Source organism: Malurus melanocephalus, unplaced genomic scaffold, assembly GCF_030028575.1.
Source record: "Malurus melanocephalus ecotype Western Australia unplaced genomic scaffold, MMel_1.1 scaffold_6, whole genome shotgun sequence".
Classification (NCBI taxonomy): domain Eukaryota; kingdom Metazoa; phylum Chordata; class Aves; order Passeriformes; family Maluridae; genus Malurus; species Malurus melanocephalus.
In genome coordinates, this window is record NW_026623238.1 from 3181740 (window position 1) to 3208719 (window position 26980).

Genomic DNA, 26980 nt, shown 5'->3' on the forward strand with positions numbered 1-26980 from the left:
AATAAACCCAAACAAAACCAAAAAACAAGAAACCAAAACTTTGTGCATTTAGCTGGTATTTCAAAAGTTGCTGAGAAGTGCAAGTTAAGAAGTGCAAGAAATTACAAACGAAGTGTAGAGAATCAGTGTATTGCAAATCCACAATGCAGTGTTGGTCAGTTTAAACCAATCTTCTTTACCCTTTTGAGGTTTGTGGTTGTGTTYCTCTGAATTCTCTCTTGCTGTTGTCAAGGACAATAGCCTTTTATTATATTTCTTTTCCTYGGGGGTTTTTATTATTCTGCAGGTCACCTAAGTTGTCAAGGGCAAGGTAGAAGGTGATCTTTGCCCAAAATCACACTGAGCATGGTGTTGGCATAGACAYGATGCCCAGTCTCCAGTTAGTCTTACCTGCATTCTGCTGCAGTGGTTGTTGTTTCTTCTGTTTTATCTTAATACTACTGTCACACTTGTATTCTAGGGTTTTAAAGGTCCTTTACATATCTATTTTATGTAGTGGATTTSGAGTTTAGTCTTTGTCATGTTTTGTAAAACTGCGTACTTTTAAACCATGCACATTCCCTCATAGGGCTGTTGATAAATATGAAATTTGGACATGTAGCCAAAAAGTTTATCGTGGTTCACAATGTTTTAAACTTYGGGTGCTAATATTTTTTTCTAGTCTTAGGCCTTCTTTAAAAATGAAATGATGCAATTGCATAAGTTGTCGCATTGTCTAGTACTATCAGGTAGKATATGACAGCATGTGTAAGGGTTACTTGTTTTCTCGCTGTTTGCATCTTTCAGATGTGTATTCTGCGTATTTTCTAAGCATTATGGCAATTTTCTTAGTAAGTAATAGTTTAATATCGTGGGTAGAATMATAAAATGGTTTGGGTTGAAATAGACCTTAAAGATCATCCAGTTCCAGCCYCTCCCTGCCATCTGCAGGGACACCTTCCACCAGGCCAGGTCATTCAGGGCTCCCTCCAGCCTCGTCCTGAACATTTCCAGGGACAGGGAGACCACAGCCTCTGTGGGCAACCTGTTCAGCGCCTCATCGTCTTGCAATAAAGAATTAAAAAAAAAAAAGTCCAATCTAAATCTGCCTTCCTTGAGCTTAAGGCCATTATTCCCCTTTGTCCTATTACTATGTGAAAAGTCCCTTTCCAGGTAAGCCCAGTAGTAAACTTTTTTGKCTATATACAGTTTTGTGTTCTGTGGGTGCAGACTTAGAAAAATAATAATTTCCATTGGTTTACTTTAATCAATATTCATTTTACTGCACTTTTTTGCTTATTTTATATGAGCTGCAGTCATAAGACAGGATGYTTTATGAAAGGTTGCAATTTGCAACCTGCTCTGACAGGTAACAGTACAAGATGACAAACTTAAGGCACTTTCCTTGATCTTGACAGTGCTCCAGGTTCAGCTGTATTGTTCATTACAAGGATTATTTGGTGTCTTCATCTGTTGAAAGAACTTTGTTTTCTCTCAGAGTAACTCAGAGAAGACAAAATTACACATATTTTTGTTCAGGAGACAACTGAAAGTCCATTGTGCTGTTATTGATGTTTTGAATCAGAGTCTTCCTGATTTATGAATTCTTGATGAGTTTGAACTTTGTATCTTATGTATGGATATTACAGGATTTTTTTGTCAGAGAATAAACAATATTGTGTTTTGTGTTGTGAAATGTATTAATTTTTTGTTTTCTCATGCCTTTGATTTTTTTCCCTTATTTTTTGCAAAATGGAAAATAAAATATTTTAAGGATGAGCTGGAGAAGCTGAGGACATAAATATTACTATGTATTTACACAATTTTATTTTGGGCACTTTGTGTYCAGCTTGATTCATTTTTGAAAATAGCATGATAAAGCCTACTTGAAAAGCTTTAAAAGAGCTGGACACCTCTTTTATTTCTTTATTTTATTAAAGATTCTGGAGGTCCCTTCTTCTTTTTGATGTACAGAAACAACAGAAGCTTCTTTGATTGAAGGGATACATAGCTGTTGGGTGTTTTCTCAAAATAATTGAAAGCAGGTCTTTTGAATGAAAAGACTCTTGCCAAAGATCTGCAAATGTAGATTCTGTTAAAGACAAAAGCTTTTCTGCAGTCATCTTTGTGGACTTTGGTTATCTGTCAATCAGAAATGCACTCTAGGCTTGTTGTAGATGAGTGCTGCATAAATAAGACAGTAAAGCAAATTGGTATGGATTCACACTGATCTTTGATCTGCATTTGAGTGTTTTGAAGACAAACTACTCATTATATTCTTTAGTGCTGGTTTTTCCCCCTATAGAGGTATTTTAAAYGTAATAGGTGTATTAGCCTATACTTTACTAAGCTTGTTGCATTTTTTAACTTTTTATGCTCATTCTTTCRAAAGATACTAGAGTGTTCTAAATCACGTCAGATACTAGAAAAGTCTCTGCTCTGTATGAGTCCAGACATGATTTTTGAAAAATTAGGTTTTTCTTATTTCTGTTGCCAGACAATGACTTGCATGGCTGTGCTTTATTTAAGAAATGTAAAATATCTTTAAGTAGCTTTTCTAGAATTAAATTGCTGTAAATTTGGGTATTGTGATGTAGTGTATTCCAGATACTTCCTTTTAAGGTTTTAGGCATCTTTTTTATGTTAATTTAAAAAGAAGTTTCAAATAGAAGAATATTGAAATGTTCCTGAATCCAGAAGATCACAAGCTGCATGGATGGCAGTAAGAATGATTGTTCAGCAATTACCTGAATCCTTCAGAAGTATTTGCTTGCAATACAGGTTTTAGTGTCTGGAGATACCTGAGCTATTTTATGCCAAATAGGATGTGAATTGCAAAAATCTATTTTTAGATTAAAAAATTCATATTAAACAATATTATTAAGGGTATCTTTTGCATGGAGAAGTAGCAGATATTCCTCACAGGTAATTTATGGTTGCTAGAAATGCTTTTGAGTACTCGTTTACCTTCACTTTACTCAAAATTGTCTGAGAGAGTCTCTAGAAATGACAAGAGCAAAATAGTCAATTGTGGTTTTAGTTCAAGCTGTGTTTTATTTAACAGCGTCTCCCATGGCCCTTAACTGCTTTGTTTCACTCTTCCAAGACTGTGGTTGGCRGAAGTTGAAGCAAGGCAGAGATTCTAGCAATGCCATTAACATAATACAACAAAGAAATAAGATTATGACAAAAGTTTTATAGGTAAATAAATTATTTCTCCCATCATTCAGACAATTCTGATCTCTAATGGACTGCATTAGAAGAGGTTTTTAATTTGTTCCTAAAATTGGTGGTTAATGGTGAGAAAAATTTAATTTTTATACAGGCATATTCAACCTGAGTGGTGTGAAGACTTCTGTAAGAACWGTCTCTTTCTTGGATATCACATTATTTTTTAACAGTAGTTTAAAATTTTCCAGTGTTCTATGGAGCTTTTTCAGATGATAAAAGAAAATTAGTTTGGAAAARCTGCTTCATTTAATGTTATCACTGTTATAATGAAGATCAGGTAATGTATTTAGCACCTGTGTGTTTCTCAATCCTCACAAGTATGAGAAATTGCACAAAAAATATAATAACTAAAATGGACATAARGGGCAGGAAAGTCTTCAGTTTGTAAGAATGTGAAGCTTAAAATGATAATTGATATAGAAGCTTCAAGATTTTTGCTGAAATTAGTGTATTTTATTAACTGTATTTTTCTAATGGCTTTCTTCTTCCCTAGGCACGAGCTTTAACACCTCAGACAGCAGAAACRGATGCAATAAGATTTTTGGTTGGAACACAGTCTCTTAGATATGATAATCAGGTAATTTTTCTGTCAAATGTCAGTTGTAATTTTTGCCTCTTTTTGTAACATTGTTCTAATATCATTCCTCTCCCTTTCTCCCGCTGTTGAATACGAAGATTAATTGATAGTCAAGTCGAAGACTTCTGTGGGTAGAATGTAAAGATATTGGTAAGAAATRTAGGTGAATGAAAGCTATGTGTATTTTCTGAAAATCATATTGCTCTTCTTAATTGTATGACTAAATCAGATAGGTTTAATAAAGAAGCTGCCAAATTTTAGTTAATTTGAATCTGTAGAGGCTCTGGAGCTATCTTTAAATCCCAGAAGAGATGCAAAGTAAAACAAAACTCTTTAAGCCTTAATTGCTTCTAATRGGACTCCTGGTACACATGCCGTTCAGTCAAGCATAATAAACTGGATTTTTCAATATTCAATATTGGCAATCAGCTGTGTCCTTTCTGATCATGAGTTTAACAGTTCAAACTAAAATTTGAGTTACTTTCATGGCTCAATTTCTATTGGGGTGTTTCTTCTGCAGTTAGGAGTAGGASTTGTACAGCAATTTCGATTTGTGTGACTGAATCTCAGTAGAACTCATACTGAAACAAGTTCTTGAGGCTGAAAGGGTTAGAAGGCTGTACTGAGTGCACATGGCAAGGTTTGGGTGGCTGGAGAGCTGCTGTGGTGACCTCTGAGAAGAGGCCAGGGGTTGCCTGTGCCACACAAGGCTGGTTCYAGTGAATCCACTGCAGGACACAGGTGACTCAGTTTCTCATGAAGGCCCTGTGCTGAAGCAGAGGAAAAAAGTGAGATACAAAGAGCATCAGAAAGAAAATGTCCATCACCACCACTTCCCCACATCCCCCTGCCCCACTTGAAAGGGTCCGAGGAGTCTGGGATGAGATTCAGCCTGGAAAGTGAAGAAGAGAAAGTACTTGTTTATTTTAACTGTCAATAAACTAATTCATTCATCCAAGTCAAATCTGTTTTGCCCAGAATATTAGTTATTAAGTGACCTCCCTTCTGTAGCGTGACACATCTCATTCCTGTTCTTCCTGGTTTCTCCCCTTTCTTTCTTGGAGGTAGCAGGTGTCTGGGTGGGAGTCTGTTAGATAAGGCTAATACCCACCACAGAAGTCCCTGGAATGGAATAGTGMCCAACTCTTTGGAAAATAGCTTGCAACGGGCTGCACAAAATGTACTTGGAGCCTCAGCTTTGGCAATGTGAGCTGTCCATTGCCAGGGAGGTTTTGAGTTCACTATTCAATGATAATGCTGGATGAGACTCAAGACAAGTCTTATTCCAAGGCAYAAGGGGGATGGAGTATTCAGTTAATTTATAGTTGAATTATTATTATTATACATATGTATTATATATGTTATTATGTAACTGAGTTATTGTTATAGTAAATATATTATTTCAAATAATAGTCGGGCAAAGAGTAACAAAAGAAGTGGCAGATGAACTTGGAAGTTCACACAATTATATTTTTGATTGTGCTGTCTCTTGCCCTTCAAATATTTGGCTATAATATRTTTTTTAACTGTGATTTCTGTGGTGGTTTGCTACTTGGTCAACTAATTAAATTCTGATACAAAATTGTTGTTGAAGAGTGGTTCTCATTTATCATTAGATAATTAAAATTTGCTGGCTATTTGAATTTTCTGATTTTGGTAAGTTTATTKGGTATATACAATGCATTTTAGATATATTTGCATATGATTTGCATTTGCTTAGAGTATGCTTTTCTTTTTCCAATTAATAACATTAACAATAAAAATGCAGGACAATTCCTAGTGTATTAACAACTGTTTGGAGGTTATTGGCCTTTAGCTATGCCTCAGGCCATCATTTCTTCTCAGCTAGTTCCTCAATCCCCAAGAAGTGCCCTAGGCCTCAGCTCATTATAACTTAATTCAGCACTAGGTTCTTATATTTGCTTAAAAACTTTTTTAGTTACCTGGCCAAACTTATGAGCTGGCTTGCAACACTTAATACTTTACCAAGTACTGCACAGTGAGAGGTTTTATCATGTGCAGATTATTTCTTCCCTTCTGGTCATGGCCAGGTGTAGTGCAAATAAAAGAGCAATAATTTTACAGCTGGCATGATAACTTTTGCCTCATTGAGGTTTAGTGCTGAATGAAGCAATTTTAGGTATTTATAGAAGAATATATTTTACGTGAAAATATTTCCTATTAACACTAGTATTTCAAAGGAAACGAAAATGTTTATAAGATTTTACATTCTGTCAATACATGATATATTAATAGTGTATAGTACTTGGCATTTGGTCCTTATGACATGCTGCAAATAGTTTAAGTAGTAGCACTGTTTTCTACATGGTGTAGTTTTGGAACTTTTGTCCTCTTTACTTCCATTGTTGCTAAACTTAATGCATTTATTGTATGCATTAGAAATGCCCAAGTATGTAATTTATTCTTATCTCATTCTMATAACTCTTCAAGTTATTTTCACTTTTGTGTCTTAGAACCTAAAAATATTAATTTTCATGCTTTATKAATGTAATGCATTGCATCCCCTGTACTCAGCACCTCAAATGTTGTGTTCAGTTCTGGGCTTGTCACTGTCAGGAAGAGTTTGAGGTGCTGGAGTGTGTCCATGGAAGGGTGATGGAGCTGGTGAGGGGTCTGGAKCACAGCTGTTATGAGGAGCAGCTGGGAGAGCTGGAATTGTTTAGTCTGGAGAAAAGGAGGCTTAGRGAGGGGTGTTATCACTGTCTACAGCTACCTGAAACGAGGTTGTAGCCAGGTGGGGGGTCAGTCTCTTCTCCCAGGCAACCAGAAACAGGACAGGTGAGATAAAATAGCCTTAAATTATATCAGAAGAGGTTTAAGCTGGATATTAGGAAAAAAAAWWTTCATGGAAAGGACTGTGAAGCATTGGAACGGATTGCCCAGGGAAGTGGTGGAGCCACTATCCCTGGAAGGGTTCAAAAAATGTGTGAATATGGCACTTGAGGACRTGGTTTAATGGTTAACATGGTGGTATTTGATATTGGAGTATTTTCTATGAAATTTCTGTTGTCCTTAGTATTTAGTGAAGTTGCTATTCCATAGGGAAAATACAATTTAYCATGTATTTAAATCGGGTTGTGTAGGAAGATCCTTAGCAATAAACCATTGGGGGAACTTTTGCAGTTCTGTCAGTTCTATCTGGTAGATGATACTGATTGGCATAGCTATGAAAGATGTAATTTTTCAACTTACAAGGTGTGAACAATACTGAGGTATAAGAATTAAGTTTTGTATTTCCTAAAAGAATCAGTCTGGGCCTTTCATCAGCCACCTGTGTGTTCCACCAGTTTACAGCTGTCCATGTTGTCACCTGAATCCTAAACATGACAGCAGAGAGAAATTGGTTCTCTATGCCTTCAAAGGGCTTCATATGGRGTAAGGAGGACTCTGTTACGGCCAGGTGACTCTTTTAACCTGTTTAGTGTAAGCAGAGAATGTGTGTGACTGTGGTAAATGGGATTTAGGTTTGTGATTCACTTTCTGTTGTGAGAGACTTGGATTGAGCTGCCAAAGGATACTCCAAACTAAAACAAGGTATGAGGTAAACTGATTTTTTTGAAAGGTAGACTTTTCCGCTCTTCAAGCTGGATATGCAGCTGTTGGGGTAGATGGATAGTGTCTTRATTCCTGGCTGGGTTCCTAGGTTCAAGGCAGCAAATGTAGTCTCAAAGGACAACTTGCTGATCAACTGCAGAGGTGATTCCATGCCTTGGATGACAAAATGGAAGAATAATACAGGTAATGAGGTCCAGGATTATATTTGAAGGAGAAGTTGCTGATGACTGTTTAGGCAATAAAGAAAAAGATAACATGTAAATTCAGCCCCTTGAAAATTCTAGTGTTTAGATGGAGTTGAGACCTATATTGCAGCTYCTGTATTTCTGCATGGTTAAGATTTTTGCAGTGATTCAGTAGTTAATTCAGTAGACTTAGTTCAGTCGTGATGATAGGATGTCTCTTGGCTTTTTTTCCCTCTTCATTGTTTGCCCAACTTTGAAAACTAATTTTTATTGAGGATACAGTACTTTAAAATTTGTGAGTCTTCTAAATTTATTTGTCCACTGTTGACCTTAGGGGAATTAGTCCCATGAGTAAAGTTCCTTCTCTATCTACACCRGGTTAGAGTCTTCCTTAATTTCTTGTATTTTTGAGGCAACTATAGAAAAACAACTGAGTAAAAAAAGGGAGGAAAAATGATAGTAATGTAGACCTATTAAAAAATCCCAAAGAACCCATAGCAAAGAAACCTGAAACAAACAAAACTGAAAATACTAAAAAGCAAACTTAGTTCTGTCTTTTAAAAATATTATCTATATGTATAAATATTATTGTTTTTCTTCATCTTTCAGTATTTTATGTTTCCATTCAGTATAAAAAGATCAGATTTGTATTTTCGTAAAGATATGTGACTGCAAAAGTGAACTTTAAAAAAGTTTCTGACTGAGTGTAAAGTATTTGCTTCAAAGAAGAGTCCTTTCCCTCTCCTTCTTTCTTGTAGATGGTTTGAATTAGATGGTTTGGATACAAAATCAGTGCAGATATTTAGACTAAGGATTGTAATGTTGCTATTTTTGTTTATTGCTGTTAGAAGTGTTGAACTGTAACACATGGCTTATTTACTATTAGCCATAAATTGAAAAATCACCTTCAAGCTTCAAGTTGAAAATTGAGAATAAGCATGATATTTCCTCAAACAAGGAAATTGCTTGGGTTTTCCTAGAAAAGTTAATCCTGCATGAAATTAATGATATAGTAAATTGTTAGCATAACAATTAATTCAAGTCGATATTGGTTACAAAAATCTCATTAAATTGTTCCATGTAGTCATCATGTATAATTAAGACCCACAGAAAAACWTTTGAAACCCTAATGCTCTATTTTTTATTGCATTTGCAGATTCACATCATAGATTTTGATGATGAAAATAACATTATAAACAAAAATGTTCTCCTTCATCAAGTGGGTGAAATTTGGCATATTAGTACCAGTCCTGCAGATAAAGGTGTGCTGGCAACCTGCTACAATAAAAGTAAGTCCTTTTAAAATATGCTCAACTTGTTCAAGTGTTTGGATATTTTTGAATGTGCTAAGTTAGAACATGTACCTATATGTAATCTAAATTGGAATTATCAACACAGGCATTTCTAAAAAAAAGCTGTGACACTTTTACCTATACCTCATTTGTGTCATATCCTTAGRTTGTCTTGGCTAAAAGTCAACTTCTGCATTCATGTTAAGAAAAGCAGAAAAAGAATCCTTATGCTTGTTTGATGAATTCAAGGCATGGCAAATAAAATATATKCCTATTACTTTATGCATAATTTTTATTGGTTTATATGTTCGCTTTTGAAAGTGGAAGTAAATGTCTTTCAAAATATGCTGGCATCAAGCTTTACTTAAAACTGCAGATGAAGTTTGTATATAATGTTATTTCACATATGAAATGCATGTATGCCCAGAGAGAGCTATAGCTTCTTATCTAAATATCTCCTCAGTAGGAATKCTCCTTGTCTAACCTTACACTAAGTGCACAACTATTGAGATTAAGGATCTCTGCAGCTCCCGGGTGATGCAGGTGTGAAGATTTTCTGTTACGAGGCTTGAAAAATCCACTTKCATCACTTGGGGAAGGGGGTGATTTTTCTCTCTGTAAAGTAAGAAATCTGAGATGTCAATTGAAATAAATATTATTTCTTCTAGTAAATATTAGTCGGTTCTTTAATGGAAATACAGTCCAAGAATATATGAATAAAGTAATGAGTTTTGGGCTTTGTATATCCATGAACAGTTGTAGAGATGTGTATTCCTGATGTTCAGTCTTCTGGTTGTATTGGGGAGAGGATTTGAGGATTGCTTAGTTCTCCTAATTCTTCTGGATTGAAATAAAATGGCTAAAATTTTAATTTCTTTCACAAACCTTAGACTATTTTTTAAAACCAAGGATAAAAGATAAGTGAAGTAGATTTTTCCATTGAAAAGATGGTGGATGGTGGGCATTTTGATCGASAGCCTTTCTGTGAGATTTCCAATTTACTTTATTGGACCTCTTAAATCATATGAATGTTTTCTRTGTGTTCTAGATTTAGTTCATCTGATTTCTTAATACTAAGCTCAATTGCTTATACTTCATGCATCTTCCTTTGCAATTATCACCCATTAAAATTCTGCAGAAAATAAGATCTCATTCTCAAATGGTGATTACTGACTCTAAATAGCAACATGCAGAACTGAAAACACATGAGGTAGGATTCTGTAATGAGGAATATTGAGTTTAGCACACAACTTATTTCAAGTAGTAATGCAACCAAATTAAGGAATCAAAACCTTTACCATGCTTTAATGTATTGCATTTCTTTTGTTGTTTTATAAAGATTCTTAACTCATTTCCTCACTGAACTACCAGTGAAATGAGATGATGCTTTCAGGAGCAACTGGAAGTATTGTGCCTATCCCTTGTATCTGAGCACTTCTGTCAAGATCTGAATTGTCTGCTGTTGACCCTGGGAGACTGTAGAAATGTGATRTGTGTCCATTATTAAGAGCTATTTTTTGAAGTTGTTTAAAGAAGTGGTGGAATTTGGCATTGAAAAGAAGTGGAATTGCCTACATTTTGGATTTCCTAGCTCACTGGATAAGCTTATGGAATTTTCCTCAATTACATTGGGAAAAATATTGAGTTTTCTTATGCTCTYACTTTTGCAAAGTTATCATAACTGATATATGAAAAAAAAAAAGATAYTGTAGGTGCAAACAGAAGAGTATTTTTTCACAGCTCTCCTGATCTTTGATTTTTGTTAAGACGAATTTGCCTTATTTATGGGATAGGAGGTTTGGGAAATATAAATTTTTTCAAATGCAGTGAAAAATCTTTCCACAGTATCCAGTTACCATCCCCTGCTATGCTACTGCAACATTGACACTCTTGTTTATTTTTTTACTTAACTACTTGATAGTTAATACCACTGTCCCAAAGTCACAGATGACACCAGCAATCTTGCTCGATGTTTTGAAATTTGCTTCTCTTGCTCGATGCTTGAAATTTATTTGCTTCTCTTTTCTCGTGTGGGGATAAAACTTASCAAAATAATGTAATATGCAAAGCTTTTTGTTACTGTCTGCTAAGAATTCCATGTGRGAAATGGGTGTCCATATTCAGCTGGTAACAATGGGTTATTTTGGGCTCAAGATTCGAGCAGGAAATTTAAGCCATCTCTGTGTTTGAGAAGTGTACTGATGTAATAATGTTTGGAAGTTTTTACTATTCTGRTTGAGAGATGCCTTGAATTGAAATACCAGAAGCTTTAACCAAAAATCAAAAAGTCCTCTTGATATATCCTCCTACATTTGGTCTGGTTTTTATTGTTGTGTTTGGTTCTTCTTTTAATGTCAAAKTCAGCATATTAACTACTTCTGTAAAATCCCACACCATCCTGCTCAGATCTGAGCATTTGTGTTGTTTTTTCCAYGTGTGGTGTTTTCCTCTGAATCATACCATGTAGGACACCTCATTCAGAAGTAGAAATAATCTGCCCTTGTCMCTTTCTGGGAGCATAATTTTTTTTCTTGCATCATAGATATGTGAAATATTTTTACTTGTTCTTGACATGTGTAAGTGAAAGAGGTATAAGGAGGTAGAACTTAAACCATATTTTTTATTGTTATTATTATTATACCTAGTGAAGAACAAAGTCATGTACTCATGAGTGATAATAGCTATGCTTCTATGTCAGTAAAAATTTCCTGGTTATTCAGGATTATATTCTTTAAGTGCTTATTTTCGATACATTCAGATTTTTTCCTCATAAATGGCTAAACTTGTGCAACTACTGCATTCACCACAATTCATTGTTTTGAAATGAGCTTTTGCTTTTAGAAACTCCAGGCAAGATATGTCAAAAGTGCCAAGTATAGCATATTTCAATGATTGGATGCAGACTGCTCTCATATTTTTGGCATTACTGCCCAYTTACATAAAGCCCATCAGAATATTTATTGTTTACTGACATTGAATCTGCAATATCTCTAAATTCTTATCCTTTCAAGAAAAGAATGTCTCTCTAAAATGTAAAATAAGATGGCTCAGATAACTTCCTTGTTCTGAAGAATTCACAGAGAAATTTAAATCCTTGCTGAACATACAATTTGGGAACTATATTCTCTAAACAGTCAGTAAAGTTAAATTAAATGGTGCTCTATATTCTTTGTTCAAGACATTTTGCTAGGGTATCAATGTACAGTTTGGTCTTAAAAAGGAAAATACCCTCCTGACTCTGAAGTCAAAATGAAGGAAAACGTTTTTTTTGTTAGCATCAGTATTTACTACTTTGTGTAATTTTGACATTAAAAAGATACAAGGCTTTATTAATGAAGTATTCTCAATTACGACCTTACCTGCAATAATAATGGTTCCAATACCATTGGAACAATTGTGTCTTTGGATATTAACCAGAAATTCCATTTTCTAGGACACTCTGTCTTTATATAAGGAAAAACTTGTGGAACTGTTTCTCCACCCCTCCTATGCACACACATTAAAAATACCRACTTAAAAAAAATCACTTAATTACAAAGGGAGAACTTGAATTAGACTCAATTCCTGCCTCGATTRTAGTGGTCTCCCCTTCCACCCCCTCACTGATCATGGGTAAATCACTTAKGAAATTTGATACTGTCACAATGTTACAACTTTTACTATAGGAAGAGAATTTTACTCCGAAGTGATAGGCTTACTAATTGTAAGTATAATCTTGTCTAACCTACGGAAAAGATCAGGAATTTACTGTGTTGGRGGCACAGCACCTGCCTGTGCTACGCATTTCTACCATAGCAATACTGTGTGCTAGAAATGTGTTAAGGCCATCCTGGTGTAACCCACGTTGCCAATGAACAAGATGTGTCTTGAGGAGGCACTGAGAAGTAGCTTTTCTTTTTGCAAATGTCTTGGGCCGCTATTTGATGGCGTSAGAATTAGGAATGTTGTATTTTATCACAGATTTCCTAACTGAAGAAAGTGCATAAATATGTGTAAGAAGCTAAGTATAAGAGGAGAAAAGAAACATTATATGCTAMGTGTCTTGGGGATGGGGGAAGAAGGGTTTGTAAAATTAATATTTGAGGTATATAGATGAACTCGTGTACTATTAGTCAGTTTTGTGACATGTCAATGCATCATTTTTCTCCTCTACTACAGCAAATCAACTGAATTAAAAAAGGGGGGTGGAGGTTTTTTTCCTCTCTTGAAGAGGATAAGATTGTTACTGATAGACTTAAAGTTGGTAAAAATCAAGGGGGGAAATGAGTTTGGTGGTCTTCTAGCTTTAGCATTAGATTGTTAATGTTTAGTATGAGATAGATTAGGTTTWAAAAAACCTTAAAGGATGGGTTCTTGAGAGAGCAACACAATTTAGAGATGGTTTTGGGAGTGCTACAGTTGCATTTTRTTTGGTTTAATGCCTAACCTCTGAAAATTTACATGTGCTTATTTGCCTCTGCTACTTATTAATATGCTAAAATTATATTCAGCAAAGCAGAAAYCAAATAATTTGCTTTACAGTAGCCCAGAATTAAAATGGAGGATGCTGCATTTTGTGGAAAATTCCTGTCAGAGCAGTCTAGGAACCTTACACCTTTCTTCTTTTTGCTGTTCTGACTGGATGTAGTCCGTTAACTATTCCCTTTTATATTACTTTCTTTAAATTAAAATGTGAAAGGGGCGACACTTCTGAGAAGTGAACAAGAAAGGTGACAAAGTAATTAAGGAGATCATAGCATTTCTTAGTAGAAATGTGCATTTAAATATCAGAAAAGAAGAATTATAAGATTGGTTGAGGGTCAAGAATGCACCCTSTAAATACTGATATGAACCAATGAGAATAATGGTATACTAAATATAATAATCAGTTTAAAAATGAATATAAATTAGTCTGCAAGAAGTTGATATCTGTCCAAGAGCTCATTTCAAATGCTAAGGGGAAAATAATTTCATATGTGTATTACTACTTCAAGTTTGAAAGAMGCTTGCTTCATTATTCAGAAGAGCGTTCTGGCCTACTCTGGAATAATTTTTTCACTGTGAAAAAGTGAAATGCTAAAACCCTTTAAGTCACGCTAAAGGGGAGTCACTTGGGTACTAGAACAGTGGCGACCTGACAAAGACTCCCTTGGAAAATGATCTGTGTACAGTCTCAGTATTGCTCAAATTTCAGGCTGTTGGAGGGGMATTCAGAAAGCCATTGGAATGGACTTCTAATAGTGTCCTGAGGCAATGAGGAAGACCAACAGGGAATGGACTAGGGTGAGTGTAATACAATTTTTGTATGTAAAGTAGGTGATGGAAGCCTCTGCTCTAGAATTGGCTAAAAAACTTGGGATTAATATGATGATTAATGTGATGTAATACTTGGAAATATGTTAATGATGCCCTTTTTGTCATTCCAGTTTGTAATAAATTTTCGTGTTAGRTGGATGTGCAGCAATTGGTGCGGGTTGTATGTGGGTTGGGCAGGAGGGGGTGCCTTGCATATCCTTTGTTTGATACAGAACTTCTTTTTAATCTGTTGCCTTGTTTATTCATCCCTCCACATCTCTCACCTGCTGTTTTAGGATACTGTTAAAATGGACCCAGACTATTTCATGTGGACTTATAAAGTAAATTTCAGCTGCATCATTAAAGGAATGGGGAATTCAGGGTGATTTTTCTATAAGCTATTTGAAGAGCTCTGCAGCCATTTGCCAATTTGCCAGCAATGGATGGCTTCTTTTTGAGTGACTTTTGGATCTGGTCTCTGTGGACCCRAATAATAAGTAAAGAGGTTGAAATGAATGATCAGGGTGATCAATTTGGGGAAAGCTGTCATTCTAAACACAGTTTATACAGCATTATTTGTGAAGCCTGAATATAGCTTTCATTATATCCTATCAGCTAGAATAAACCYCCAGATCTCTGCATTGCTCTCAGATACGGATGATCATATTTAGCATGTCAGCAAAGAAACTGGTGGTTTATTTGAATTTTGATACTGTGTAATGGCCACCTAATTGGRTAGTTACTGTGTTCTGGTAGATGTTCTACAGATGCTTAGAGATGGTAAAATTGTTTGAGAAGTCAAGGGTCAAGGCAAGCTGCTGGTGAGTTTGCACAATGTGATGGGGAAATAAAGGGGAGAAAATAGAGAAATGATCCATACTGAAAATTCTGCATAGGTGGAAAATAGTGTGCCTGCTGAGCCTCCAATGGGATCTGGGTTGTAGTCTCCATTACCACAAGGGTGAATTTTCTGGATGTGATTTTATGCAGCTACTTCATCGTATCCTCTGGGTGCAGGGAAAGATATGCTTGGAGGGGCAAAAGTAAAGACCATGTCCGCAGCATAACTGTAGACAATTGTATTGTTGCCTGTCACAGGTCTAATAGAGGAAATGCTTGCTGAAAGACAAAGTGAGGAAATTAAGGCAATGGTAGAGTTGGAGAAATAAGGAGATGCTGAGGAAAGAAATCCCAAAACCAGCTAAGGGATATGTCACTTAAAGGGTGAGCCTATGGCTGCAGCCACTTGAGAGGACACAAGAAGGTGTGGGATGGTAAAATAGCCTTTGGGCAATCAGTTCTTTGGGAGGCTGGAGAAATGTTAGAGGTAAGATATGGCCCTTAGGTGTTAGCAGACATCTAGTGTCTGTCAGTACAAAAATCTATTATTCTGGTTAAATGTCTGCATGTTTTGGGTTTTGATTAGKGTTTTTTGTTTTGCGTTTTGTTTCTTCTTTAGCTTCCTATTTCAGGAAAATAGCAACTTCTGCTGATTTCCTGAGACCTTGTTTTTCTTCCTTTCCATGGCATTTGCTGAAAGGATCAGTGAAATAATTTAAGTCTTAAATTGTTGAATCTTACTTAGTTTTGATGTTGCTATAAGATGAACAGTGGGCTAGAGACTTCAACTTCTCTTTTAGCTGTTTCAGACGGTGCCAGCAAGCCAAACAGAATGATTATGCTGATTGTTTATGCAATTGTGAATTGGATTGCAGGGGTATTTTCACAGCCACAAGAGTACCTTTATGTAATTGAAAACCTGGAAATTAGTGTGTGACAATACAGGCGATAAAAATAASAGCATTAAAGTCTGATGTTTGGAATGATTTACTTTAATGATATCAGGCAGGGTGGGAGCAGATGTGGAAAGTGTGTGTRTTAGCTGTATCAACACTGAATCCAATTTAAGAAGAAAACTACCCTTACCTGCTAGTTTGTGAGGGATAGAACCTGCTGGCTGTGAAAGTCTCAATATTGAATGATTGAGTTTTGGTATCAGTCAGCTGACTGCTTGTTTGTTGGGGTTTTTTTTGATGGTTGGTTTGGCTTTTTTACATCAATATTGCTATAATGGTAATTTTTGTTGGAAATTAAAACCTGTTGAGCAAAATAAAAAGTCTCAGGATATAAAACTATTATTTTAAGGTTATATAGGTATTCTAATAGCTTGAACAGGACCATGGCATTGACCTAGGGGCTGACCTGCAGTAGAGACTACTGTTGAACTGTGAGGGTGAGCAGTTTTGGTGTGGGCCAAGTTGCAGTGTACTTTCGGACAATGATGCCCAGAGGTAGTCCAAGAAATTAATGAATAGTTGGAGTGTAGCCTCCTTCTTTTAACTTAGCCTGTAAAAAAYTTCAGCTTGATTATGCTTTCTGGCCTCAGGGCTGGAGACCTGTACCTGACATTRTTTTAAGTAAGTTGCCAAAAAATAGAATACCTGTTATGGTTCTCCATTGCAGACTTCTATAAAATACTCAGAGTGTTTGTTTTAGAGAATATGTTGAAGGGAAGCATGCAAGTGCTTCAGAAATTCGATGAAAGTCATGGTAAAGATGTATATGCAGAAAATTAAGGTATGAAGATCTCATCAAGGATTCCTGTTCCGTTGATCTCAATAATATGGTGGTTCTGTTGTGTGGCTTATTCCACAAAATTAAGAGTAATCATTTCAGAGATAATTTCATCCTTCTAGAGAAGAGGATATTTTGAAATAATTATCGTGGGTTTGTTTTTTTGTTTTTTTGGGGTTTTTTTGTTTTTTTGTTTTTTTGGTTTTTTTTTGTATGGCCTTTATACAGTGTCTAATGCTATTGGGGTGGTTTTGTTGTGATAAGGATTAGTAGGTATGGTGTAGGTTCGTCTTAAACAATCTTGATGAATTCAAGCGAAAGCTTCATGATTCTCAATYTGAAGAGAAAGTTTAATTACCAGGTGTTAGGTGCACACATTAATTGAGGCAAAATTAAATTTCTAACAATGTTATTTGTYGGTACCAGTTCTTACTTCTGAAGAAAGCACTTTTTTTTCTAGCTGCTTTCAGATACCAAATGATGAATCAGATCATGGACTGGAGTTGTTTGCCAGCTTGGTGATTTCTGAGTTTATAGAAAGGCTTACCAGGTTTTCATGGGGCTGTGAAACCATCACTTCTCTTTTATTCTCAGTGCCCTTTGTAAGGATGACCAATGTTTTTCTGACTTCCTCATCTACTGCTTCACATGAGGCTCAGAAAACTGTCAATCTTGATACAAAGAACATTTTCCTGAACTGTAACTACCCCTTTGGAGTTCAGCATCATGTTGGGATGGCTAAAGCAATTTTTCTCTATGTGCCTTAACTAACTTTTGTAAACAGAGGAGCTCATCTTTTGAGTCYTTCAATTCTTACCTTTTGCATGGTGTGAAGTTACCAAAAAGTTTCAGCTGGGCAAGACTAGTTGACACTGTTACACTAATAATGCTGTTTTAGGAGCTCACAGTGCAATACATTCTCTGGTTTTAACTTTAGCCTTTCAGATAAATCGTTGTTTTAAATCTATGAGGTAAATCTAGATAATCTCCTTTCAGCAGGAAGAGGAAAAAYTAAATTTAGAAGCAGAATCTTTATCTAATCTAAATTTAAAAGCATAATTAGTAAGTTTCTATGTTGTTGTCAACTTTTGTAATTGTGCTTACCCCTCCTTCTCCTAAGAATTCAAATTCTTATTCAAATCCATGGAAACTGATTTATTGTCTCAGTTCAAATGCATTTTAAACTCCTACAAAAATAAGTTCTGCACTTCTGTTTCGTGTAGGGACATAGAAAGCCACCAGAGGGCAAAAGGAAGTGTGACTGGACAAGGCTGTTACCTGCAACTTTCCACATGCAGGCAGCCGTATGTGCACACGCACCCTGGTTTTTACTTGGATTTTTCCAAACGTGGTGCAGTGGTTATGAAGACTTCATACAAATAGCTTRTATTTGAAAATCCAGAGCATACAAAGAAAAAACTGGTGTTTAATTTTGTTGAAAATAGTTTGCCTTTAAAATCCATTATTTAAAAACATTAAATCTGCAGTGAGTTATGGCTGTCTGGTGCATTTCACCACACTGTGAACTCRTGTATTAAAAAAACATTCTGCAGAGAAGATTCATCAGTAAGGATACTGGAAATAATGCTGCTGMTGATGCTTCATCTGCTTAGTATTGRASACTGCAGGTGACACTTTTGCTTTGCTGTAATGAAAACACTCCATGCAGGGAAATCACTGGTGCAGCCATGGGATCTGCTACAGTCATTAAAATGGGAACAGAAGTGGAATGGAACTTTGAATATTCCCCCYTCTCAGCAGTAGTGGTGGGATGTACAGAAGAAAGTTTATTCCCATAGTTTGAAGGAAGAAATAAATGTGCTGGTGTTCTTCTAATGTTCTTTTCAGCTTGTACCTGGGTTTTTTTTCTAGGGATTTTAACTGCCGTGTACAATTTGAGTGTTCTTTTAAGAACACTTTCAATAAATGAGTAAAATAGCAGACTATCTGATTTGGGTAACAGACAAATACTACACAAGTGGTGAACAGCTTGAGAAATTGTACCATGTTAATTGCTGTTCAAATTTGAAGGCCTCTATGCATAGATGTATGTTGAGCTCTGTCCAAATGAGAAGTAACAAAGCTGTCATAGTCTGTKTTGTAGTATTACTGATATGTAAGACTGCTCTAGGAGACCACCTCACTCATGTCTCAGCTCTGTGTAAGAGCAGATACCTTGTAAAAGGTGTAAGAACTGGGGGACCATGGATAATATAATTAACTTGAAGCACAGATTGTCATTATCCCTTGATTTAGGATTCATCTTTTTWTGACAGCGATTATCAGGATAATTGTAACATTTTTGGTATGAAGAAAAATAGAATGAATGTCAGAACAGGGAGGAGAGAAAATGACTGAAATTCAAGTATTAGAGTGGTCGTGATATTGAAAAGAGTGCTTTAAGTGCAGAAAGTGGATAAAATGCTTCTGAATTAGTGCTATCAYGGGGGGATAATCTCTTGAATTATCAGGCTGCTCTGTCATTGTTAGAAGGTTTTATTCTCTTCCCCCTTTCCTTAACTTTTTTTTTTCTTTGAACAAAAGTAGTGTTTTTCAGTTTCTAATTTCAAATAGCTTTTAAACTCTATTTTCAAATATTGATCWAAACTAGTATAGGAAACTGCAAGGGAATGTGTACTTTTGACATCTCTAGTCAATGCTGTTATTGCAGTAAATTACATTTTGCAGAAACATAAATTCTTACAGTAGGTATTTAGGCATTCTTATCTAATTAGTTTGTTAAATAAGTGAAAGTTAAAGGTTTGCTTTTCTCTGTATTAAACTTCAGAGTTACTCCCATGGAAGTGGAGTTACTCATGCAATTGAAGCCAAGTATACTGTGCAAGTTCCTTCCACTAAATGTTAAGACATTTTGCAACCTCAATTTTTGCATTCCATATTTTGTGACTTTCTTTCTACTGGGGAAAGACAGTCTGCTTTTATTTTCTACTATCCCATCTTTCTTGGAAACCTGGAGAGCCCAAGAGAGTGTCACTTGCTTCATACACTTAAGAGAATACGTATTTCTTTCTTATTTTTTTCTTTTTTTTTACCTCTTGCTGACTTATATCAACATCTCAATTCAAGTACTAGCCATATCTTAAATATTTATCTAAATTATAGTTTTTTTATAAGGTAGAAAATCTGAAGTCAAGCTAGAATCAGATAACATTGATTCTCTAGCATGTTCTGTTGTCTGCATGTCCTTGTATGAAACCATACTAAAAACTTTTGAGGACTATTACAATTTCAGATTTTTATCCTGATTTTAGGTGATACTTTAGTTCTCTTTTGTGTGGTTGCTTTTTTTTGTTTTGTGTCATGAAGCAGGCATCAATGTTTCTGACCACTGGACATAAAACTGAAGACATTTCTGCTATTGCAGCTACTTGACTGACAGAGCTACAGCAAATATGAGAATTTGGGGTTAATGTTTATGTGCTGTTTTTGGTATTGTGAAGGCTATTTTGCAGCTCAGCTTAGTTTTATGATATCCATTGTGGGTGCATGTGGTGTCTGGTAGACTAAAAGCAATTCTCCACGGTTCCTCATGCTCAAATCACTGTCACTATGGCCTTCAGGGCCCTTTCTGCAGAGCATTATTGAATTTTTTAGGTTCCTGTCAGTCTCTTTCTCTGGCCTGTTTCTGTCCCTCTGATGTTCCCTGAGGTCATTAATTAAGAGGCCAAACAGTGCTGGCCACATTGTCAGCCCCTGGGATACACCAGTAGTGACTGGTTCTGCATGACTTCTATGCCACTGATCACAACTGTTTGAGAATGGCAGTTCAACCAGTTTTCAACCCAACCCTCCTGTTCTTCAGTTTGTCTGTGAGGATGTTGTGGACCAAAGGCTTGTTAAAGGTAAATAACATCAACTACTCTTCACATTTTTRCCAAGCCTATTTTTAACTTAATTTTCACTGCAGAATGCAATCATGTATTTGTCAGGCTTGATGTCCCCTTTATAAATCTGTACTGAGTGGTCCCAGTCACTTTGTTTGGAAATGTCAGATTCTCTCTAGTCTTTTCTAGGGACTAAGGGGAGACTGATTAGTGTATAGATTCTTGCCCATCTTAAATACAGGAATGCCATTTACTTTCACAAAGTCCTCAGGAGCCTCTCTCCATCACCAWGAGTTTAAGAGTTAATTGAAACTCACCTCATAAATACAGTGGCCATTCCTCAGTTCTTGTGGATGCATTTCTAGGATCTCATTTCTTTAAATATTCCCCAACTTGATGCTCCTTTATGAAGGGTAAGCCTTTATTGCACCAGACTTTCCCACTGGTCTTGGCAGCCTGGGATCCCTCAGTCCTGAGGATAGCAAAGATATCTCCATTAGACACTGAAGTTGTTAAAGTCTTACACAAGGAGCAAGACTATAAATTTGAAACTCCTTCTCATTGTCAGAAGGCTGTGTTATCCTTTGTTTCATCCTTCTTGCAGACACCAATTGCATTTTGCCGCATTGGTCTACCTTCTAATCCTAAATCATAATCTCTCATTTGATCAGAGAGCTCCATGCACTYTAGTTGCTGATGTCTGTAAAGGGTGATTCTCCCTTCTCACCCTCCTGATCCATCCCTCCTAAAAATCCATGCCTCTAATCCCAGTGAGATTTTGCACATCAGTGAGATTCTGTATTTGAAATAAACATAATGTGTACTTGTTCAGTGCTAGCAAAGGAATTGTATCCCGTCTCTGAGCTGAAGGTTTGACCACAAAGGTATTTCTGGGTTTGTTTCTATTTGATTATTGTTTTCATGGTTTCTTTCCTTAGACTGTAAGCTTTTTGGGGAAGAGCTATATATCTTTCTCCACTTAAGTTCAATTAAAAAAAAACATGGTGAGGTTTCTCTCCTATAAGTGCTTCTTAGGTYTAAACAAATGAGGAGAACTGCGTAATCATTAGCAGCCAACTAACTACATGATGTGTTGTTTGAATGACCCCAGTTGAGAGAACTGCTGACTAGCAGTGTTTAGTCTTTTTCTTTCTCTAGATTATTTGGATGTGTTAGTTTTTGATACCTTGAACTAAGAAAAAACACAAACACAACTTATTTTTCTTGTATAAGTAAAAATACCTTTCTTATTGTAGCATTTTTAACCAACCTAATAAACAGAAAATGRAGTGTATGTCAAAATAGTGTATCTAGCTAGTAGTTGTTTATAATTATTTTCTTCCATTAATGAYTTTTGCCTGATGTGTGAGCACATCTGGAAACTAGCTACCCACATTGTCTGGTTAATGCAAAGATATAGGCAGACTATGATTCTGAGATCTAAGCTTTGAATCCCAAGTTATTCCTGGAAGAAAGTTTGTGTTTTGGTGGTTGCCACACATCTGGATTTCTATTGAGAGGTGGTATCGAGTGGAGACTGGAATGCTGCTGTAAGAGATAGTGAACCCACCTTTTCAAACTGAGCTAGTGGTTAGAACTTGGCTTGTCAATCTTGAGGCAGCCATGTAAACTGCTCATRTTGACTATAGTGGCATTTGTACCGSTTGAGGTAGATTTCYRTGAAYTGTARTTATATTTRTCTTTGGAATTCCTATGGAGTAGAATGGGAATGCTTGAGATTTCTTAGATGTACTCTTGAATATGCAACTGTCCATTAAGGTACCGGATTCAATGAGGAGATAAGTAGTCTGCAGTTCCTATCTTCTAGGGAAGACAGTTTTTAATACTTTATGAAATATCAAGTGGGAGTTTAAGTGCATTGGTTTCATCTTGCCTGACTTCACTGRCAGCTGCCRTGGCTTTGTTGGTGATAAAGTGAGYAACCTCCATGAGACAACTTTTGTGTGTGTAGAAGTAGCAATGTGAACAACGCTGTTCAGCTCCACTCGCTTTTCTGATGATGGAAGCCAACATGTAAACATGCCTTGTTAAGTTTTATTGGTGTACTGTGCRGGGCTTCTCAGCACAGAGTTAAATCTCACAAATGATTTTTATATGGCCAGCCAACACCTTTCTGCTTGTATGGCTCTCACTGTTGTTGCAGCTTTTACATTTTTGCAGCCAAATTCTGCCTGAAGAGCAGAGATCAGCTCACCAGTATCACAATGGCTGCAGTTCTTTGCTCAGGCTATCTCCATATGGCAGAGTTCCACAAGTGCAATCAGTAAATTTTGACCTCCCTCAAACAAACGTATATCTGAAGAGTCTATCATCAAAAAAAGTCTGTGCTGGAACACAAATCACCTTGGGTTAGCATAAGAAGCACCAGACTATAAAAAAGTGTAATTTATGCTTCTTCCAGTTTGATTGCCTGCTTTTTGCATAGTCTCCTTCCATAGAAAATGATGGGTTTACCTGTCTCTCCATGTCACATGGCATGCCTTTGCACACTCTTAGATGATTAGTGCATTAATGTGCAGCAGGTGAGGTTTTTAAAACCTCCTTAGACATCTGTATATACAATGCAAACATGAGAGGACTGAAACCTGTATCTGTGTTGTGTTGGTGTGCAGTAAATGTGAATTTATGATCACCTGTGGTCTGCATTCCAACAAGAACACTGCTGCTTATGYAGTGCTTTCCACAGATGAGGCAACAGCCAAGTACCAAGCATGTCCTGTGATGAATAGATGTGGACTRTTGCATGTTACTTTCTCTACTAAGAATTCCTACTTTTGTCTTCAYTTGAAAATATACTTCTATTAGGATAAAGAGTGAGCTGCTATGTTTCCATGTTTTGGTGGGGGTGGTGGTGATCTGTGTTTTGGTTTGGGCTTTTTGGTTTCTTTTGAAAAGAAAATGTCTGGGATTTGGTAACTAAAAAGTGCATTTAAGAAATGTTAAGCTGCATGTAGCTCTTTATTCCTACATATATCTCACCCTATATTTTTCAGAAAAAAAAGTAAAATCAAAGACTACACAGGCTTTTAGGACAAAAGATGAAGTTATTTACCCAGAAAAAGAATGATTTGTTTTCCCTCTCTTCTTTTGGTGTGAAGGACATGATGTTGAATAAATAGAATACAGTTTATCTTTCCACTAATTGACTGGAAAAGCTGAAAGGCATATTTTTTTAAACAGAATATGCATACCTGAGTTATTGGGTTTTTATTTCTTAATTTTATGAAACTGGAAGAAGGATGTTCACATTGATTTATAAGGAAGAGTGCTAGCTGTTTGTCGGTGGCAGGGAGGAGGGTTCTGAGCGCTGGCTGCTTGTTCCTGTCACACTGAGAGCACTAATGGGCACCAGCTGGGCTGTAGCTATGGCAGCTTCAGCACTTCAGCCTTGCACAGCACGAGCCGCTGGGGCAATGCTGCACAAGGGCCTCCTGTGCAGATTTAGGAAGTACACACTTCAGTTGTTGTTCCCTGGGCAACAGAATAACTGCAGACAGCTGCCTTTGCACCACCTGAGCTGATCAAAGAGCAAACCCTGTCAGGCACTGATGCTTCAGCTCCTCCAGCTTCAGTGTGAATGTCTGCAGGCAGTGATGGAGGAAGCATTGTCATTCAGGTTTCAAGGTTAAACACAGGGGAATGAAGTAGAATGACAGCAGAAAGTAGTGTGAAAACATCATTCCTGTCTGAAGTACAATCAGGTATTACTGATGATACTATTGATGATCAAGAATTAATTTTAAAATACTGAATTACTGGTGTACATATAGAATGTCTTTTGGAATTACTCAGAATGAGACTGGGAGGCTAGGAATAATTGACTTGAATTTTGGGAGAAGGAAAAAGATGTCAAGGCTGATATGTGATATGRAATGTGTTTAATTAAGAAAAAACATAAAGAATGATTGAGCACAAAGATTAAATTGGTGTGTAAAATGATATGATTATGAAGGATTAAGCAGACCTATATCTGGTCTACTGAAAGTTTCTGACAGGTCAGGAGTGCAGCAACATGGTGGGTTTTATTCAGCAAGTGATGCCAGAAGAATGAAAAGGTGAATAATTGAACAATAGTGAACTGTAATGCTGGCTGATGTGGACCTTTGTAATTGGGATTAAGAGTCATTTGAATATGTTGGRTGAGAGTGGAGGGGTGGGAGGGCAGCTGGTGGTTTTTTCGTAAATGTTTGTTTAACGCTTTTCTTACACTTCTTTGATATTGTAGTAATATCTACTTAACACTTTGCTTAAGAGGGTTGCAAACTTCTTAAAATACTGTTTTGGTTATTGTTATGAACCAATAAAGACTTTTTCTAATTACTCCTCTTTAAAATAATTTTTTCTTTTATTTTTGTCTAATATCTCTACTTACTTCAAAAGGTAGTAGCTTCCCTTTTGACGCAGTGGCTCCAGTGAGTGAATGTGGATGAGCCATAAATACTGAGTTTTAGCAAGTCCTAGATCTGCATCACTCCACACCTGAGAGAGGAAGAGAARCAGAGCTGGTGTGTTTCTGAATGTAGAAAGTCCTCTTTTTTGCTGAAGCTGCAAGGTGTTGATTAGTATTCACATTTCCATTTGTTTTTTATATTCCATATATTCTTTTTGAATTTTTGTATTTCATATTTGTTTTAGTAATATTTGATGAAAGTCCCTCTAAAGTAGTTTCAGGTGGGGTTTTTTGCCTCTTGTTTTGGTAGGGGTTTTTTGTTTCGGTTTTTGTGGGGATTTTTTGTTGTTTTTTGTGGGGTTTTTTTTGTTGATTTTTTTCAGGGTTTTTTCTTTGGTGTGTTTTAATTGTTTTCTTTTTTTATGCTTGGTTCTTTTTTTTTGTTTTGTGGGTTTTTTTTTATTTACTTGGGATTTTGTTGTTGTTTGCTGCATTTTCTTTGGTTAAAAAAACTCAAACCACTAAACTTTTAAGTAGAGTAGTTTCTTTCTCTAGCTCCCTTACCAAAAGCAAGTTTTAGGAGCGTGAGTTTCAGCAAAAGGGATGTAGCWTGAGAAAATAATGAAATTAATGTGTTTTTTTTCAATTAGAAAATCAAAGGTTTAACATGGCAAGTATGACATTTTGTTCTTAATAATATAAGAACAAATAGAGGTCTAAGTAAGAGCCCTTACTTTCTATGGTGACTAATTAGACTCTGTATTTTGTGTTTGGCTATTCTCATTTACTGCATCAGTGGTCCAGATATCAACTGGTTTCTTAGGATGTTTACTGAGATTTCATGTTAAGTCCTTTTTAAAGCTGTTATTCATTAAAGAGAAGAAATTAAGACCGTATAAACAGATTTTTATGATATCTGATGTTCAGTTGCATTCATTGTACTTTTGCAGTCTGTGGCATATTCTGAAGGAATCTTTATAATAATTGTGAATTACTGAAAATGTTAGGTTCTCTGTCTAAGCCTGGAGATGTAACAATGCGCATTTCTTTCATTCTGTAAGTCTTCAAATGCAGGAATTGCTGATGCAAAATCAAGAAATGTGTGAAGTGCACAGGCCATCCTTTCCAGCTTAARAAACTGCCAATTTGTAAAAAATTGTAATTTTCTACAACAGCAGGAATGCCTTTCAGTGTCCTGAACAACTGTATTGCATCTGGARTCAGCAGTGTTCCTATGTCCACGGGTTTTTCTTTTTCCATGTAGTCCAGAAATGATTGTGTGATATTTAAGGAATGTCTGCTGGCTACTGTGTTCCAGCAGCAGCARTGCAGTGAATTGACTAGTTTTGTATGAAGGAACTCTATAAAAGACTAACAGGTATGTGTAGTTAACCTTACAGATGTGTTTCCTTTTGATCTCTGGTTAGTAATTTTGTGTTATGTTTAAATTTCAGCAGATATTTTTTCCCAGGCTTATTTTTTTCTCTTAATTTAAGTTGCAGCAATTCTCCAAGGGGCAAAGTGTTTGGAGGAAGACAAACAGGATGTCCCACCTATCTACAGCTTTTATTTTTTTTTTCCTATGTTGCTACCAGCTGGTAGTATAAAGGTAAAAATTGTCATGGAAATAGCCCTCATTGAGAAGTCCTTTTCAGTGCTGCAGGGAAAATTGGTATTGATTGACCATGTTGTGACCCTTTGCCAATTGTATGCTCTGCATGCAGAGGGTTTTCTCACTTGCTCAACTTGTAAAGTAGGCMCTAAAGATGGCCTCGTGCTCTATAGCTATGATTGTCTCTTAGGCTTTGGCTGAATTCACCCAAATTTGTTTCCTATTTCGTTACTGCTCCCTTATTGCTACCAGCATCATGTGTAGTTGCTTCCTAATTCAGTGCTAAGTGTGGGATTATTTGTTTATTCCTTAAATTCTGTTTTGCTTGTTTGTAAGCCTGGATCATTTCAACAGAATTAGGTAGATGAAACTATGTGCAGTCACTCTAGCAGCTATTAACCTCTGCCCAGGAGATAATATTGGT

General features: G+C 36.2%; 1 protein-coding gene across 1 annotated transcript in view; it reads left to right on the forward strand.

Moving 5' to 3' along the window:
* EIPR1 (EARP complex and GARP complex interacting protein 1) overlaps window positions 1–26980 on the forward strand; it is a 73187-nt gene that overhangs the window by 5292 nt on the left and 40915 nt on the right. Inside the window, exons 2-3 of the mRNA XM_057371802.1 lie at window positions 3704–3787; window positions 8705–8837. Coding sequence (XP_057227785.1) covers window positions 3704–3787; window positions 8705–8837 — 217 coding nt within the window. The remainder of the gene's footprint in view (window positions 1–3703; window positions 3788–8704; window positions 8838–26980) is intronic.